Source organism: Hemibagrus wyckioides, linkage group LG24, assembly GCF_019097595.1.
Source record: "Hemibagrus wyckioides isolate EC202008001 linkage group LG24, SWU_Hwy_1.0, whole genome shotgun sequence".
Taxonomy (NCBI): domain Eukaryota; kingdom Metazoa; phylum Chordata; class Actinopteri; order Siluriformes; family Bagridae; genus Hemibagrus; species Hemibagrus wyckioides.
The window spans coordinates 5,621,738-5,639,778 of NC_080733.1; the positions used below are offsets into that span (position 1 = coordinate 5,621,738).

General features: G+C 40.5%; 1 protein-coding gene across 3 annotated transcripts; it reads left to right on the forward strand.

The window, feature by feature from the left end:
* Nucleotides 1–300: 300 nt before the first annotated feature.
* Nucleotides 301–16,629, forward strand: rhot1a (ras homolog family member T1a). Of its 3 annotated transcripts, XR_009203442.1 has the most exons (21): nucleotides 301–486; nucleotides 1,240–1,298; nucleotides 1,884–1,965; nucleotides 2,111–2,154; nucleotides 3,057–3,110; nucleotides 3,228–3,280; nucleotides 4,353–4,461; nucleotides 5,972–6,073; nucleotides 6,225–6,323; nucleotides 6,452–6,560; nucleotides 6,695–6,815; nucleotides 7,522–7,606; nucleotides 7,751–7,896; nucleotides 8,000–8,100; nucleotides 8,180–8,310; nucleotides 8,710–8,793; nucleotides 8,886–9,008; nucleotides 9,179–9,381; nucleotides 11,457–11,579; nucleotides 13,668–14,465; nucleotides 15,270–16,629. XR_009203442.1 is itself a non-coding variant. In XM_058377773.1 (20 exons), the coding sequence occupies exons 1-20, from the start codon at nucleotides 450–452 to the stop codon at nucleotides 15,385–15,387; spliced, it is 1,983 nt and encodes a 660-aa protein (XP_058233756.1). In that variant the 5' UTR covers nucleotides 301–449; the 3' UTR covers nucleotides 15,388–16,617. The 3 variants fall into 3 exon arrangements, 2 of the variants coding, with proteins under 2 accessions (XP_058233756.1, XP_058233757.1); XM_058377773.1 differs by lacking the exon at nucleotides 13,668–14,465 and having other exon boundaries at nucleotides 15,270–16,617; XM_058377774.1 differs by lacking the exons at nucleotides 11,457–11,579; nucleotides 13,668–14,465 and having other exon boundaries at nucleotides 304–486; nucleotides 15,270–16,612.
* Nucleotides 16,630–18,041: the final 1,412 nt, after the last annotated feature.

The window sequence follows — 18,041 nt, forward strand, 5'->3', positions numbered from 1 at the left end:
TGTAACTTACTCAAGCAAAAAAATAGTATGTTTATTGTTGTATATCCTTTAAAGTGTGTATATTGTGTGAATTGTGTTGACTTCAGCAAGAAAACAAATTCCTGATATCGTTTCTGGAAAAAAGAAGGTTCAAAACAAAATTGTGTGCAAATGCTATAAGGCACAAATTTATCCAGCTAATTACCGCCATCTACAGGCGATACGTTGTCACTGCAAGCACCATGTTAAGGTGGATTCGGAAATCAGAAGCCAACTTCCGTCCGTTTTGCCCTACAAGAGCGCCAATCGGTCGAATTGCGCATGCGTGGCACCCGTGTCATTAGCTTAGCTTACCTTCCCTTAGCTAGCCTCACAGAAGCACAGTGCCGGGACAGAAGGTGCTGCTAGTTAGCTTACATGCTATTCCAAGGAGCTTCTCGTTTGTTTTAACTGGATCTCCGTCGTTAACCATGAGGAAGGACGTAAGGATATTACTAGTCGGGGAACGTAAGTAATCAGGTTTGGTGCTCTGTACGGAGCTAATGTAGCCACTTAGCTAGCTGCTTCACGCGCCTCCTGCCTGCCCTCAACTTCAGCTCTATTACACACCTTCACTGCAGTCTGAGGTCGATCAGCGGTACTGTTTCGTGCACTTTTAGACGCAGTTTTGGCTTTTTAGAGATCAGGAACATTTATTTTTAGAGATCCACTCCATTTAAAGCAGCCAACACTCATTAGCAACACGAGCACAAGCTCTAAGGGGGGCTGCACAACCTTTTTTCAGACATGTATAGTGAGGATGCTCCTCTTAGATCATGGGAGATGTTCTTTGTTTACAGGACGTGTTGAACGCAGTTAGGATGAAGGAATTGGTCTTTCAGATGGAGCTCAAGTCCATTTACAGTGAAGTGCAAAAGTTTGCACACCCTCAGAAGCAGAAGTGTATCCCGTGGTTTCATAATCCTGCCATCATCCTACACATCCCTGAACATCTCTGTCTAACCCCATCAGATTGCCTGACATGATGTGTCTTTGTTTGTTTGGTTCGTTTTTATGTCTAAACTCTTTCTACATTTTCTATTTTTTTCACGTTCAGCTTAGTAAACTGAGAGGGTCAGGTGAATTTCTTTTAGATTTTGTCTTGGAGGCAGGAGGGAGTGCAAAATTTTGCATGCAGTTGTATATCATATGTGAAGATTCGAGTCGTTTTAAATGCTTTACACCAGAGCACTGATCAAGAAATATTTTTCCCTTCCGCAGCGAAAGTGGGCAAGACGTCACTGATCATGTCACTGGTCAGTGAGGAATTCCCTGATGAGGTAACACTACATCTCTCACAACATTAATGTTTCATTAATGAGTTGTATATACACCGATCAGGCATAACATTGTGTCGGTCCCCCTTTTGCGGCCAAAACAGCCCTGACTCGTCGAGGCATGGACTCTACTAGATCCCTGAAGGTGTGCTGTGGTATCTGGCACCAAGATTTTAGCAGCAGATACTTTAAGTCCTGTAGGTTGCGAGGTGGAGCCTCCATTATGACGTACAGGATGTAAAGAATATTTTTGATAGATACTGACCACTGCAGACCGGGAACACCCCACAAGAGCTGCAGTTTTGGAGATGCTCTGATCCAGTGGTCTAGCCATCACAATTTGGCCCTTGTCAAACTCGCTCAAATCCTTACTCTTGCCCATTTTTCCTGCTTCTAACATCAACTTTGAGGACAAAATGTTCACTTGCTGCCTGATATATCCCACCCACTAACAGGTGCCATGATGAGGAGATCATCAGTGTTATTCACTTTCCCTCTCACTGCTCATAATGTTATGCCTGATCGGTGTACATAATAGTTGAAAACATTAACCAGCATTTAAATGTCTGCTGTTTTGCTACACTTAAGGTACCGTTGCGTGCTGAGGAGATCACCATTCCTGCTGACGTCACCCCTGAGAGAGTGCCCACACACATAGTGGACTACTCTGGTAAGGTCATATGGCGTGCAGCATCATCTCTGATGTTCACTCACTGATTATTATTTATACTCGTACTCTGCTGTGTGTTTTCCAGTGCTCCTTAGCTGATGTTTTCTCTCATTCTATCTGCTGATCTTATTTTCTTAATCTCTAGAAGCAGAGCAGTCAGATGAACAGCTGTTCCAAGAAATATCTAAGGTGAGCCTGATTTCACTGACATGCTTAGAGCTGGGCTGAATTCGGGATATAAGTGGGTCATCAGACTTGGGGCTGGGTGATGAAATTGCATAATGTCAGTATCATGATAAATTTTGTCATAAATAAATTTCTTATTATATATTTCTATACTATATTGTAGAGGAACTTGACTGGCCTGCACAGAGTCCTGACCTCAACCCGATAGAACACCTTTGAGATGAATTAGAGCAGAGACTGCGAGCCAGGCCTTCTCATTCAACATCAATGCCTGACCTCACAAATGCGCTTCTAGAGGAACGGTCGAAGGTTCCCATAAACACACTCCTAAACCGTGTGGAAAGCCTTCCCAGAAGAAGTTGTTATAGCTGTAAAGGGCGGGACAACTCCATATTACATTCATGTGCATGTAAAGGCAGACGTCCCTGTTTTGACCATGGCTCACTGTCCCTGCTCTAATTCATCCCAAAGGTGTTCTATGGGGTTGAGGTCAGGACTCTGTGCAGGCCAGTCAAGTTCCTCCACACCAAACTCACTCATCCATGTCTTTATGGACCTTGCTTTGTGCACTGGTGTGCGGTCATGTTGGAACAGGAAGGGGTCATCCCCAAACTGTTCCCACTAAGTTGGGAGCATGAAATTGTCCAGAATGTCTTGGTATGAAGCTGAAGCATTAAGAGTTCCTTTCACTGGAACTTAGGGGCCGAGCCTAACACCTGAAAACCAACACCTGAATTCAGTGATTTGGAGGGGTGTCCCAAAACATTTGGCAATATAGTGTATGTATGTGCACTATTTATGGTGCTCATAAAGGATTGTATTGTATTCCATGTCTTTTCATATTATTTCTACATTCTATATTCATTTATTATTATTATCGTTATTATTATTATTTTTTCTTACAGGCGAACGTCATATGCATAGTGTACTCCGTAAACAACAAAAAGTCTATTGAGAAGGTAGGTTTGGTCTTTACAGAAATCAGATAATTATGTAATAGTTTTTTTGTTTTGTTTTAGTTAATTGCATATGGTTTATTGGTGTTTCAAACCCCTTTTTTATTTGCTTTTCTTTAGGTAACAAGTCACTGGATTCCCCTCATCAATGACAGAACAGACAAGGACAGCAGGTACGTGTGTCTGTGTCTGCAGTCTGTACACGGCTTTACGGTGCATTGAAACGGTCAGCCTGCTCATATCTGAACACAGGCTCTGAGGACAGAAACACAGATGCAAGGTTTTGAATGGCTATGACAGCCATGTGGTATATGCATGATGCATTTAAAGTACTTTATTTACTTATTTTTATTTATATACCCTCCTAGTGGTCCAGCCACTGGATCCTTCACTCTAACTGTCGTAGCTCGGGTTCGATTCCTAGGCAGGGTGCTAACCCAGCCACTGAAGAGTTAACTCTCAGTGCCGGTCCCAAGCCCGGATAAAATGGGAGGGTTGTGTCAGGACGGGAATCCGGCGTAAATCCTGTGCCAAATCATAACCAAATGATCCGTTGTGGCGATTCTGAACAGGGAGCAGCCGAAAGAACAACAACTTATTTTTATTTATATATTTTTTTTAGATTTTTTTTATGCCTTTTGTATATATTAATTAAAATAGCTAAAGATGAATTGTGATGTAACTTAAGTCAGCTTTTCCATAAGAATCTTCTCTTTTTTTTTCCAGAAAGCTCTGGATATTATACACATGAACAGATTTAGTGTGAGTCTATGACCACACTAGGGAGAGTATTATTTTATTTTTATTTTTTTTGCTAAATTAGGGTTTTGCATATCGTGTAAATCAGGTGAAAGTCGGTAGAATTACGCAGGATTTAATGGCGCTTGAGGCATTATTATTTGGCTGAAGCCAGAAAGCAATTTAGATTATCGAGTGCAGGAGTCATAAATCAGATGATATCAATCTAACTGCACTGTAAGCTCCGAATCAAACCAGACAAGGTCTCTGCTCACTTGGCTGATTAAACCGAATATAATGTAGTGTGTGATTTTGTGCTTGTGTGATTTTGTTAAGATTTTCTTTTTAAGAAAATCAATAGATTTCAGCACAGACCCCTAAACAGTGATATGCCTTGAGAAATGGGAAAACATGCCTCTTTCAGCAGGAGGGAAGGAGTGAATGATGTTCACTGGGCTTGAATTAGCAATGCAATTCTGAATCTATAAACATTGTGACATTTTCCAGAGTGCCCCTGATTCTCGTCGGGAATAAGTCAGACCTGGTGGACCACAGCAGCATGGAGACCATTCTGCCCATCATGAATCAGTACTCAGAAATTGAGACCTGCGTCGAGGTAAGTAGAGCTCTCCTGTTACTTTTTTGTGACTAGTGTTATGTGTGTAGAAAGTCTTTCTGAACCTAAGAGGAGTAAGTTCAGCAAATATTTCAGTCAAAGACGCTGAGCGTGTGCAGGCATGCAGTAGTATCATGGAGGAAACGGGCATCACCTGGTGGCTCATGTGGCATCCAGCCATATCCTAGTGAGATAAGTTTCACACTGCAGTGTCTAAATTAAGAGACTGCTTTTACAAGACTGTATGCACGTAACGCTTGAGTAGAGGAAATCGGATTAATCCTTCTTATTCAGGCTGGGTCATGAGCTCTGACCTTTTTCACAAAAGAAATAAAGTATATCCGTCAGTGGGATTACAGCATGTTGAAGTGTCATGTGATTATTATTACAGCTGTAATAAGTGTATAATTCTGCATTATAGCACAGTTTGGTTGAATTGTTGAAGCTGATTGATCAGGTGTGGGTTCATTATATATATCTATAACCATATGGATTTGACTGTATTTCAGGCGATGACAAATGTTTTCGTTATTATGCTTCACAGGGGTTTGTATGGAAGGCACCCAATATAATTTATATTATAATATAATAACAAGAAAAAGAAAGGCTAGTGAGGGAACAACTGTTTTCTAACTGCTATAGTGTGAGAAGCGATATCTGGAACTAAATTTTTTTATGTACATTACATAACATTGAATGTAACTGTAAACTGTGAAAAAAATATACTGTGGTATAAGCAGAATAACGCTTCAGGTCATGGAGTTATATAAAAATAATCCACTTCGAGGTGGGTTTGTGTCAGGTCATGTTGTTTACCTTTTGATAAAATGGATATTAATCCTGGACAAGGAGGAAAAACATAAAAGCATTTTATAATCTCTGTAAATTAGACCAAAGAACTAGATTAAAAGATCAAACCTTTAAACTCACATATCCCACCAATATACACTGATCCGGCATAACTTTATGACCACCTGCCTAATATTGTGTTGGTCCCCCTTTTGCTGCCAAAATAGCCCTGATCCCTCAAGGCATGGACTCCACTAGATCCCTGAAGGTGTGCTGTGGTATCTGGAACAAAGATGTTAACAGTAAATCCTTTAAGTCCTGTAAGTTATGGGACTTAAACCATACTTACAGAACTTAAAGGACTTACAGGACTTTAGGAATACTTTTGATAGATACTGACCACTGCAGACCGGGAACACCCCACAAGAGCTGCAGTTTTGGAGATACTCTGATCCAGTGGTCTAGCCATCACAATTTGGCCCTTGGTCAAACTCACTCAAATCCTTACGCTTGTCCATTTTTCCTGCTTCTAACACGTCAACTTTGAGGACAGTGTTCACTTTCTGCCTAATATATCCCACCCACTAACAGGTGCCATGAGGAGATCATCAGTGTCATTCACTTCACCTGTCTCTGCTCATCATGTTATGGCTGATCGGTGTTTAGTTGCATGTAATTTTACTTAGTTATCCATTATTCATCTGAACCATTATTCTTTTAGTGTTCTGCAAAAAACCTGAAGAATATCTCCGAGTTGTTCTACTATGCCCAGAAGGCCGTTTTGCACCCTACAGGCCCTCTTTACTGCCCAGAGGAAAAGGAGGTGAGAAATTCTTGCACTGCCTTCATTATTACATTTTCGATTCCCTCCAAAATATCCCGTTCTCCCAGATTTGGAAACCTTACTTAGGTTTGTTGTTTATATATATTTTTTAAATACAGTTTTAATGATAATATCTGTGGTCTGTTTTCAGATGAAGCCTTCTTGCATCAAAGCACTGACTCGCATCTTCAAAATATCTGACCTGGACAACGACGGCATTCTCAATGACCATGAACTCAATTTCTTCCAAGTATGAACCTTGCTCTTAATTTCTTTCACTGAAGGTGTCTGTGCATGATTTTATAGTGAATATTGAAATTGCTCATGCAGGCTTAGTTAGTCTAATACCAGGGTGTTTGGTGTTTTCTTTCTTCCCAGAGAACCTGTTTTAACATGCCGCTTGCTCCTCAAGCCTTGGAGGATGTGAAAAATGTTGTGCGGCGAAACATGACTGACGGCATTAGGGACAACGGTCTCACTCTTAAAGGTCAGCTCTGATGGACATGAACCTCACTGTTTATAGCTCACCTTTTTGTTTACCTTGTGTAAATTGCCTTAGGTAAGAGAGGATTAAATGTAAATATGCTTAGCTAACTCGGTCATGCGCTCTTCTCCTGCCAGGTTTCTTGTTCCTGCACACTCTCTTTATCCAGAGAGGGAGGCATGAGACCACGTGGACTGTGCTCCGAAGGTTTGGCTACGACGATGACCTGGAGCTCACCCAGGAATACCTGTTTCCCCTGTGAGTCACATACAGTGTTGGGCGTAAACCCAAATAAAATCATACAGTGCTGCTGAAACAATAATGCAGTTTCAACAAAACCTTCATAACAACCGGTTACGGTTAGCTCTTGTACACACACTGCAAATTGTTCCTTGGCAAACAAGTTTGGGTCCTTTTGTGTTCAGTATCAGATCTGCAGTGGGTGCCAATAAACCTGGAATAAATTATTTTATTTTAATAGGCTGTTAGACTGAGGCAGTAATGCATTTCTGCTACTCGGTTCCACTGCTGAGTGAAATAACCTGTTTCACTAGAACCGAGCAATTCATTTTCACGCTCTAAAAGCATCAATAGACCTTAAAAAACAAATAATTTCTTGCTTTCGTTAAGGAAAGGTGTAGAGAGATCCCAAACACTTGAAATGCTCTTTTAGGTTATCTCTAGTGATTAAAACTTAAAATGAGCTTAAATGATTAGCAAGGAAAACCCACACAAGGACTTGTTTAAAAAATATTGATCTGGAAAGTTACTTACTTGCAAAACAAGTAAATCAAGCTTGTATGTTTGATTGTTCCATGGTATATTGATGAGGTACGTTGACATGAGATCTGCTGACAGGATTTTAACTATAAAGCGCCACATTAAGGCAGACTCTGTTAGTGCCAGGAACAGCCAGGATTTAATTAAATCTTCTTCTAATCTGGGACCATCCGTGTTTGTGCAGGTTAAAAATACCTCCGAACTGCACCACAGAGCTAAACCACAATGCCTACCTCTTCCTGCAGAGTGTCTTTGACAAGCATGACAAGGTGAGTCCAACAGTTGAGACACTGAGGGACTGGGGGGGATCACTAAGAGGTGCACAGTGCTGGTGCAACACGTACAGACTGGTGAGGAAATAAGTCCAGCTTTTTCCAAAATGAATCCCAGAATAAAGCCAAGCTTTGTTTCAGGACCGAGACTGTGCACTGTCTCCTGATGAGTTGAAAGATCTGTTTAAAGTCTTTCCCTACATGCCCTGGGGCCCTGATGTCAACAATACAGTGTACACCAATGACAAGGGCTGGATCACCTACCAGGGCTACCTGTCCCAGTGGACGTAAGTAACGTTACCGATCTAAAGACACCAGTCTAAACTACTTATTTCACACACTTTAATACTACAGGCAGTTTTCTTACATGATGTCTGATCTAACATTCAGGCTGACAACATACTTGGATGTACAGCGCTGCTTGGAATACCTGGGTTACCTTGGTTACTCTATCATTCATGAACAGGAGTCTCAGGCTGCTGCCATCACAAGTAAGAGACAGAGAGACTAGATGTATACCTTCTTGTGCCTTAACCTATATGTGTATGTTAACTGTGTTGTGTGGTGTAGTCACCAGGAACAAGCACATTGACCTGCAGAAGAAGCAAACCCAGCGCAGTGTGTTCCGGTGTAACGTCCTGGGAGCACGCGGCAGTGGCAAGAGTGGCTTCCTGCAAGCCTTTCTGGGCAGGAACTTAGCTGTGAGTACACTGCACAAAGATGTTATCTGGTAGATGGTAGACTCAGTACATGCTTGCTGTTTAATAGAACTGCTTATCAAAACTTTATGGTCATTAATGTCACACCCATGCAGTTATTTGGAAAAGGGGTGTTTTTCCTTGCTTCAGTGATTTATGTTTTTTAGCCTTAAAACCTCTGTTCTTCAGTTTGTTTATTATAGTGACAAATTATGCCACCTTTAAAGGTTCAGATGTCCCCAGGCCTTTGTTTTGGGCCAAGAGGAATTTCCTTGCTTGCACCAAAGCAGTCTTGCCAGTTGAGAACTGGTTCCATTGCCATGGAAAAGCACCAAGCTTTTCCAGATTAGGTATCTACACCTTCTTGGCATGAAACGCTGATTTTGTGTGTGTGTCTTGTAGAGGCAAAAGCAAATTAGGGAAGACCACAAATCCTACTATGCCATCAGCACCACATATGTTTATGGACAGGAGAAGTACTTGCTTGTAAGTTTACGTATTGCAATAATCAGAATCCATATATATCCAAAGATTTAATGAAGGGCATGAAATTAATGTTGTCTTTGTGTCTTTCTCAGCTACATGAGGTTCTCCCAGACTTTGAGTTCCTCTCTGAAGCTGATCTGGCCTGTGATGTTATCTGTCTAGTGTATGACCTCAGTAATCCACGCTCTTTTGAATACTGCGCAAAGGTTTATAAGGTTTGTCCTACATGTGCACATCTGTGAGATTATATACGCAAATTACGAAGAAGAGAATTGTAACTGTAATCTTATCAGGCTACAAACTACATCAGGTACAAGTATAGGGTTAATTATTATAAAGAACTATTGAACTGTGGATCAGCATGACCTCATTTTTTATTCTACAGAAATACTTTATGGACAGCAAGACTCCGTGTATGATGATCGCTGCCAAGTCAGACTTGCATGAGGTTCGCCAACACTACAGCACATCTCCTCTAGACTTCTGCAGGAGGCACAAGCTGCACCCACCACAGCAGTTCACCTGTAACACAGCTGAAGCTCCCAGCAGAGACATCTACACCAAACTCACCACCATGGCCATGTATCCGTGAGTAAAGCTTTCTCAGCCTATTCTTACCCACCTTTCCACCCTCCTGCATGGCTCTCATGGCTGCCTGTTCTCTTCCCCTGTCTATTTTTTCCTTTGCGTTATTCTTTACGAAACGTTTTTGACTTGGCAAAGAAATCGCGAGATTGTGAGATGTTAATAAACGAAGGGTCGAAACATGTCACGAATCTGGCAGTTCATTACTGGCAGTTTGAGTATCATTTAATAATAACACCATTTTAATATATTCTTTTGCCACTAAGACTTCACTTAATACTCGTGCACTATTACAGAAAAAAATACATCAAAATGACTGTTATAGTAATTTGGATGATGAAGTTTATTATAAGTTGTTAGCTTTGGATCATTTTATGTCGCTTTACATTACGTTGCTGTAATCAATTCTATTTCCTAAATAGATTTGTACAGATTCTTACCAGATTAGTTCTTTTTTTTTTTTTTTCACCCTCGGCTGTCCAGTCCAGCATTTTGTGCTGTATTGACCCGTGCTATCTCTAATTTACATATTTGAAAAGAAAAATTAAAGACTACAGGTAGAGCTACTGTCGCGATTGAGTTGATTAAATCCATACTCCTTTTGATGCTGCTGGAGGAAATATCGATCGTAATTTAACATCCAGAAATCTCTTTAACTGTATTAAAAAAAAAAAAGCTATTCATAATAACGTTGACAAAGAAGCACAATGTCCTTCTGATAAAGTAGGATTTAAGATGGGATTTGGTTACCTTATCCAGTGTACAAGCACAGAAATCCTTCAGGTAAGCCGGACGTTTGTTTAATATGAGATGGATAAAAAGTTTTCTTGAGTATTAAAGCTTTGCTTGCTTGGGTTTTGTCTCTGGTCTTTGTAAACCTTAAGTAATATTGCAATAATAAAATAATGATAAAGCAAAGTCCTTTAATCTTGTACAAAACTGTGGATTTTAGTGCAGTTTCTAGGAGCCTTGGTCAATAGCTAGTAGTGTTAGACAACATTATGTGAGTCGCAGTGCAGAAAAAGCTAAACATACACTATATTCCCAAAAGTTTTGGGACACCCATCCAAAGCATTGACTTCAGGGGTTGGGCTCGGCCCCTGAGTTCCAGTGAAAGGAACTCTTCATGCTTCAGCATACCAAGATATTTTATGCTCCCAACTTAATGGGAACAGTTTGGGGATGACCCCTTCCTGTTCCACCATGACTGCACACCAGTGCACAAAGTAAGGTCCATAAAGACATGGATGAGAGAGTTTGGTGTGCAGTCATGCTCACCTGATAGAACACCTTTGGGATGAATTAGAGCGGAGACTGCGAGTCAGACCTTCTCGTCCAACATCAGTGCCTGACCACACACGTGCGTCTAGAGGAATGGTCAAAAATTCCCATAAACACACTCCTAAACCTTATGGAAAGCCTTCCCAGAAGAGTTGAAGCTGTTATAGCTGTAAAGGATGGGTCAACTCCACATGCATGTAAAGACAGACGTCCCAAAACTTTTGCCAATATAATAATGTGTATATATAACTCTCAGTTAGACGAGACATTTGGGGGGAAAAAAGTCAGCCAACGACAAGTCTCTGAAACCAGACTAAACAGAAGTAAGAATTTTGCTTGGCTGTTTTTTTTGTTTTGTTTTGTTAAATCTACATTGGATACACTCCACAATCATCACAATATAATTACTGTTTTTCACCGGTGTCAGATAAAAATTAACAATGGTTTTAGAAAAATAATTTGCATGTCTACAGAAGATAAAATTATCTGTTAAAGATAAAAACCTGGCAATCCTGGACAAGGTTATAGTCATGCATGCTGCAAAAATATTAAGCAGACAGTTGATCTGGTGAAACATGGTTACGTTATTAAGAGTGTAATTGTGCTTTTGAAATTATGGTTTTGCCTCCTTCAATTTTTCCATTTCTGCTTCCATTTCTTAAGTGGTGATTATAGGATGGCAGGAGCTCCATTTAAAGAGGAAGAGGAAAATTTAGGCATCAGGTCTCATGATCGTGCATCATACATGACTCTGAACTCCTCTTCCTGTTTGTGTGTGTATGTGTGTGTCTCCGCAGCCACGGCAAGCTCCGGTGCATGTGTGGCTGCAACAGGTGCACGTTTTGCATCAGTCAGAACCTGCTGAACAGTGAGCTCCTGCGTTCGGTCAGGGCCAAACTCTACAGTGTCATTGTGAACAGGTGTCTAAGCCCAGCCCTGCCCTCCTCCTGCTCTTTATGGCCACCTTTACCCTCTGTTTCCTAACACGCCTACTCTGTTTTGCGTTGCATATCCACCGCAGATGGTCGGGATATTCTATATGGGTTACCTAGGTCTTTCTAACCCTTTTTACCTACTCCATAGATCCTTGTTGAGAACTATCTGTGGTGGTGGTGGTGTGTGTGTGTGTGGGTTAGGGTTAGTCTGTAGTTGGGTGTCCTCTGTGTCAATAAACTATATAGGGGTATGTCTAATGCTCTCTGCTTAGTCTTTGCATCAATTCTACAGAGGTAGCGCAAACCAGGTATGATTTTTAGGTTTTATTGATGCTTTTCACAGATGCATTGTTTAGGTCCACCCGTTGCTAATGGTCTAATCTAGCTAGTATTAGCCGCCCTAAGAGTCCTTTTTCAGTGGACAGGAATAGTTCATCTAACTCCAGAAACTATCAGACCTATGTCTATTTCCCATCATATTAGAGTTCTCTTTGTGGTACTACTAGGTAGAACCATGAATATGAACAACAGCAGCAGTTGTAGAGGAGCTTCAGATTTCTGATTTGCCCTTTAATCTGTGTTTGGTTGAGCATGAGTGGAAGAGATACAGAGGAATCTGAAGACGGTAGTAAATGTGGAATCAGAATGTTATCAGACACTGCTATTAAAGATTGCTGTGCCAAGCTCTTATCAGTAGCAAAGTGAATATAGTGAGTGTTCTTTCTGATCTGAGTGATGTGACTCATGGCAATTCACTGCTGGTGGCTAGTCAAAGGATTTTAGCTCTAACCATATGTCTCCTTTTGGTGGTCTTGGTATTCTGGCGGGAACAATGGTTGATGTGTGGGTCAATTGGCAGTCAGAAGGCTAACAGAATCTGGCATGAAACATTTGTTTCCTCAGGCTCCCAGTTGGTGGAACAGAAACACATTTGCTGAATATTCAGGAGAGCGCAAAAACCCAATTGCAAATTTCAAAGACTCAGCCATTCATTGCCAGGAGTTAGCAATTTTGGAGGTGTTCACTGGGTGATGGATGTGATACTGGCTGCTAGGTCAATGACAGTGACACTAGCCAATAATGGGGTTCCGTGAGCTTGATGTATTCGGGGGAAAAGGCCATATAGCCATTGGCAGGTGACCAAATTGGGGATGCATTTGTGGTGAAACTCAGTGGGTTTTTGCCACAGTCTGTGCAGTTCTAGTCCATTATTTCAAAAGATTTATTGATGAACTTCAATTTAGTGTTGAAGATTAAAACCAGCGTCAAGCTTTAACTGGTGCTAATGAATGCATGGGGCTTTACTAAACATTGTCGATTTTCTTGTTCTAATAAAACATTAGGTTTTGTTTAAAATTGCATGACTAACATAGATCATGTTTTTTTTTTCCCTTCTACAAGTAACATTATTCCTTAAGGTATTATTTTTAATATTGGTATCGCTCTTAATTCAGGGTGTTGGCTGACAGCGTAATTGAATAATTGATTTCATTAATACAGGTTAGTGTTTAATTACATTTATTTGTTGAAATATTTTTCAGGTGGATATGCAAACAGTAACTGCACTAATTCACTTTTTTTCTCCATCATTGTGCTGGCAGTGCTGTAGCTGCTGGGTGTTATATCCTTTGCGGCTGCAGTTCTCCCTGAATTTATTTATTTATTTATTTATTTATGTTTTGAATACTGACCCCCCTACAACTGGCTCTTTGTTCAACTACAGCATTCTAACAACTTATAAACTAATGTATTTACATCATCTTACTTGAGAATCCTTTCTAGTCTACAAAGAAATTTCTTGCTCTTTAAGTTTAGATCTACAAGAGACTTTTAGATACTTACGTGTAACTGATGTGTGTCTAGTATGAGTCAATGGAAATATCCAAACATGTATCCAAAAATAGACTTGATTATCAGTTGAATTTATTCTTTACCGTGTCTCTTGTTGGTCCTTGTTAACAGAATACCTGAAACTATGACATGTATTTTTGTCACCCTTTCAATTCTCTATTTGATGTCTGTTTCCTTTTGTATTACGCCCTGTGTCGTCATGCTTGTTCTTTCCCTCCGTAGGTGTTCATTCTCGCGTGTTTGGCTGGGCCTGTTCCTTATCATATTGCATCTCTTCACTTCATTCTAACCCTGCTAGCATGTCTTCTTTTATCTCTGTTTCACTACCTGGACTGTAGTAGTATTGCTTAGATCAGGAGTTTGGTCTTAACCTGTTACAGGCAGGGACTGTGAAGAGTATGGAATGTGTGTATGCACTGGGTTAATAGCTAGCTCTTGGCACTTTAATTTGTAGACACTAAACTGTTTCTTGCTTGTAATGTCATTCTGGTTGCTGACTTGGTGTTTTGTATGTGTTTGGTGGCTGATTTATATAAAACTACTGAAGATGGCAACGTTTTTTCAGTGGTACATGTTAAAGGACTGAAAACGTTGGTATTTGGGCATTTAATGATGGTGTGGTTTACTCTGGTGTCTGTGCTGTGCTTGGATACTGGAAGCTGCGGTTCAGTGAGAATGGCTAGATGACACACTCACCTCTCTGACCAGGCATTATCCGAGTCCATAATCGGTCAAAGGTTCTCGCAGCACTGTGAGCTTTGTGGTTTGATTTACTGATCTGTTTATTAACTCAGACTTATTTTTTTTCCCTTTACTGCATTTCTGGGTGGTTGTTTGGAGCATGTAATGGTGGCTGTGCTGTGAATTGTCGTCCTGTACGCATGTGCACAAGGTTGGGGCCCTTTTATTATGGAAAGGATATTTGTTATTTAGCTGATGAGGAGACCAGCCTCATCCATCATTAGGCTCTTTAAAGGATTCGATCAACATGGAGGCGACTGTCGACCCATTGATGTCCAGGTAAACACCGTCCTCACCCGGACCGTTGGGTCATTGTGTGTCCCGCAGCGTTCCTGTGTGTTCAGTTCACTGATGGGTTTCTGACCAAGTTGGTTCACAAAACATTTCTGGCTGTTATTTTGGTGTATTTCATTCTGGTGGTTATCTTGATATTTATGTATTGATTCCTGACACTGAAACTCTGGCTGGTCTACAAAGAAGAGCAGGGTCTGAATGAGCAGGCTGGAGTTGTGTGCGTCTTTGCTTTTCACGTTGGCAATAGAGCAGATGTTTAAAGGAAATGTGCGACACTTTGGATTCGATTCGATTCGGACACTTTTGGATTCGATTTGGACACTTTGGGAACGTGATCTTAATCATTTTATTTTATGTTCTTTAGTGCTTCTTTTGTGTCCCGAGCATCTCAGCAAGGTGTTCATTATCATGTTTATACTTTATTGCCCTTGACGAGTGCCCACTGCCCTTCCTGTGCTTCTGCTAGTACTGTACTGCTCCACCTCCCTGCCTAGCAGCCGTCCCTATCACAGTTCACCTCCGTGCCTCTGCACCTAGCACTGAGTGAATGGGGAATGCCAAATGACAAATAGAAGAACTTTATTTAGGGAGATTCCCTTTGTGATCATTAGAAAGACTTTCATATTGAAGTAATTTTATGTTGCACATTTCTATGTTTTGTTTTTTTTTTTTTTAGACATGCGAAAGGAACTTCATGTTGATTTGTCATTTGTCATTTACCAACAAAATGAATGAATCAAAGGGTGTGTTTTGACTAACTCTCTCTCTCTCTCCTTTTCTCTGATGCAGACACATGACCCAGGCTGACCTGAAGAACTCCACATTCTGGCTGCGGGCCAGCGTCGGAGCCACAGTATTCGCAGTGTTAGGCTTCGCCATGTACAAAGCCCTTCTCAAGCACCGGTGATCAGTTACATGCAGCATGCGACTGCAATCCTTTATCCAGCGGAGAAACTCTTCCTCTCCTTCCCTCCAGCCCAGTCATTCTCCTTTAAGAGAAAACTAGTAGTATCATGATGGATAGCTATATTTTATATATTTGAACCTACACGCAACCATTTTCTTCTCTTTCGGAGTTTTGATTTCAACCTGTGCTCTTATATCAAATGTCTTGTGTGTCAGCCATGGTTGAATGCTACAGGCCGTAGACAGACTGGTTTTAAACGACGTTATTTTTTTTTCTCAGATCAGTATTAGCGGGTGTATCTCTTATCAGACGGCTCAAGCAGAGGCACGAGAGGATGGAACTCTTTGTTTATAAATGTAAATATTGCTTCGGCGGACAAAAGGCAGTAGAGAACTTGTATGCACGCACATAATGGGAGATGCACAGAAACAAAGCCATTTCTCACATGTATAGGTCATTATGCTTTGAGCACGTTTCAGCTGTAATAATTTATTAATGTCATGTTTCAGTCAAAATGTTTTGTTTGACCTTGCATGCAGCAGGCACTATACAAGGGATTTTTTTTTAATGATATGGTTTGTTTTTATATTTATGATTTGTTTCTTTTTGCCCTTGGCCCCCACAGACACACTAATGCAGTGAAAGCTATCTATAAGCTTCACCGCCTTGTTGACAAGATCACAAGAAAGAGCCCAAAGTGTAGATTCTGTGGTCAGGTCAATGGGACATGGTCTCTATGAGAACTCTGTTGATAGGCTCCACATGAAATATTTAATATTATCTATATTAATAAATACTACTACTACTACTACCACCACCACCTCACCTATTTTGTTCAATTAATGGCGCATTGTATTATTCAGTGCAGAAACTCCCTGTTCAACACCATGAAGCTGTTGTACTCATTTCTGATCTTTCAAACATTTACAATAAACGGTGTGATTATAGAGCTGTCTATCATATGTTTGTTCAATATTGCTTCTTTTCAGTAGGAAGACTGAACATTCAGTAGGCAGGACATAGACAGGAATGTACAAGTTAGCACCGTTGCTATGCCATGCATGATCCACGTAAGTCTCTTTACACACATAATTCGACATGACCATCATTAATAATGAAGAAAAATAATCTGTAAGTAAGTACCCTCTTTGTTAGACAGTATCAACTAAAACAATCTCTAAACAGAAACAGAATTGGGAAATAAATTAGAGTTTTATAACCTGAAAGAGGGCCTCTAAAAACGGGAAGTGATTTGGTCATCTCAGCATCAGGTATCGCATTTGCTTCAGACTTTAACAGCAGTTCAGAAGGTGAACATGTCTACAGGAGAAGAGTCAATAATGTGTATGCCAATGTGCCAAGGGTTTCTGAAAAAGAGAAAAGATAAAATGGTAAGTGTTACTTTTAAGCTCATGCTAATTGGCTGGGCCCTTGTATACAGTACAGCATATTTGTAATATATAATATTTTTGGAGATCAGCTTGAACTGATGACATTCTCAGCATTTAAGTCATTTTATACTAACTAAAGAGGTCCGCTTGTTTAATAATGGCATTCGTTTTGCTAAATATTTTAGAGACTCAGGTGGGTAACTTACTGGTTCAAGCTTCACAACGCAACCCTTTTCTTCTACAATAAAGAACATGGAAGCAATGTAAGTATCTGTATTGTATTATAGCTTTTACATGTGTGAATGAATTTGCTGTGGAATCTCAGCTTTGCTGTAGTTGGATTGAGTTTATTTGATTTAATACACATGACTCAGGGACAGTGGAACAGTCTCATGATATCGCATTGGATCTGGGAAAATTGCTCCATTGTGTAGTAACATTTGAAAACCTTTGGTTTCACTTCACCCCCTGTCTTTTTCGGTTCTTCAGATAGTCCGAATACTGATGTTTACAGAATCGTACAGTTTATCTGTGCATTACATTTACCAAAAAATTGTACAATAGAAACGTGCAAAAACTGTATTAAAACTTAGGAGTAGAAATAGGAGGCAAATTCTTATGACATTTATGACTAATTGCAATACGGTATGCTCTTACACTGAAACATGAAGGCACAGTACTTCAATGTGTGAATACACAACGTGGAAAAAATAATCACTTATGCAATACACAACAGGGAACGGTATTGTAAAGTAATAATTCTGCCAAAAAATGTCTGGATCATCACACACCGGCTCTCCGGTGTGAGAGCCTTGCTCAGGTGCCCAGCAGTGGCAGCTTGGTGGACCTGGGATTCAATCTCACAACCTTCCGATCAGTATTCTAACACCTTAACCACATCCCCCTACTCCCTATGAATATATGAGGAAGAAGCCTTGAGGAGAGGAAGACTTGAACGAGATCCATCCTCATCTGGGTGACACCGGCTATATAATTTCCCTTATATAACTGTGTCACAAAAGTGCAATTTTGTACCCATGAAATATATTCTGTTTTTAACATGGGGTATCTTGTTGAAGTCAACATGTACACATTTAATTCAATCCTGATGAAACCATCCATTTTCTATACCCGCTTTATTCCTAATCAGGGTCACAGGGGTCTGCTGGAGCCTATCCCAGCACACATTGGGTGAAAGGCAGGGGTACACCCTGGACAGGTCACCAGTCCATCACAGGGCCACATATATAGACAGACAACCAC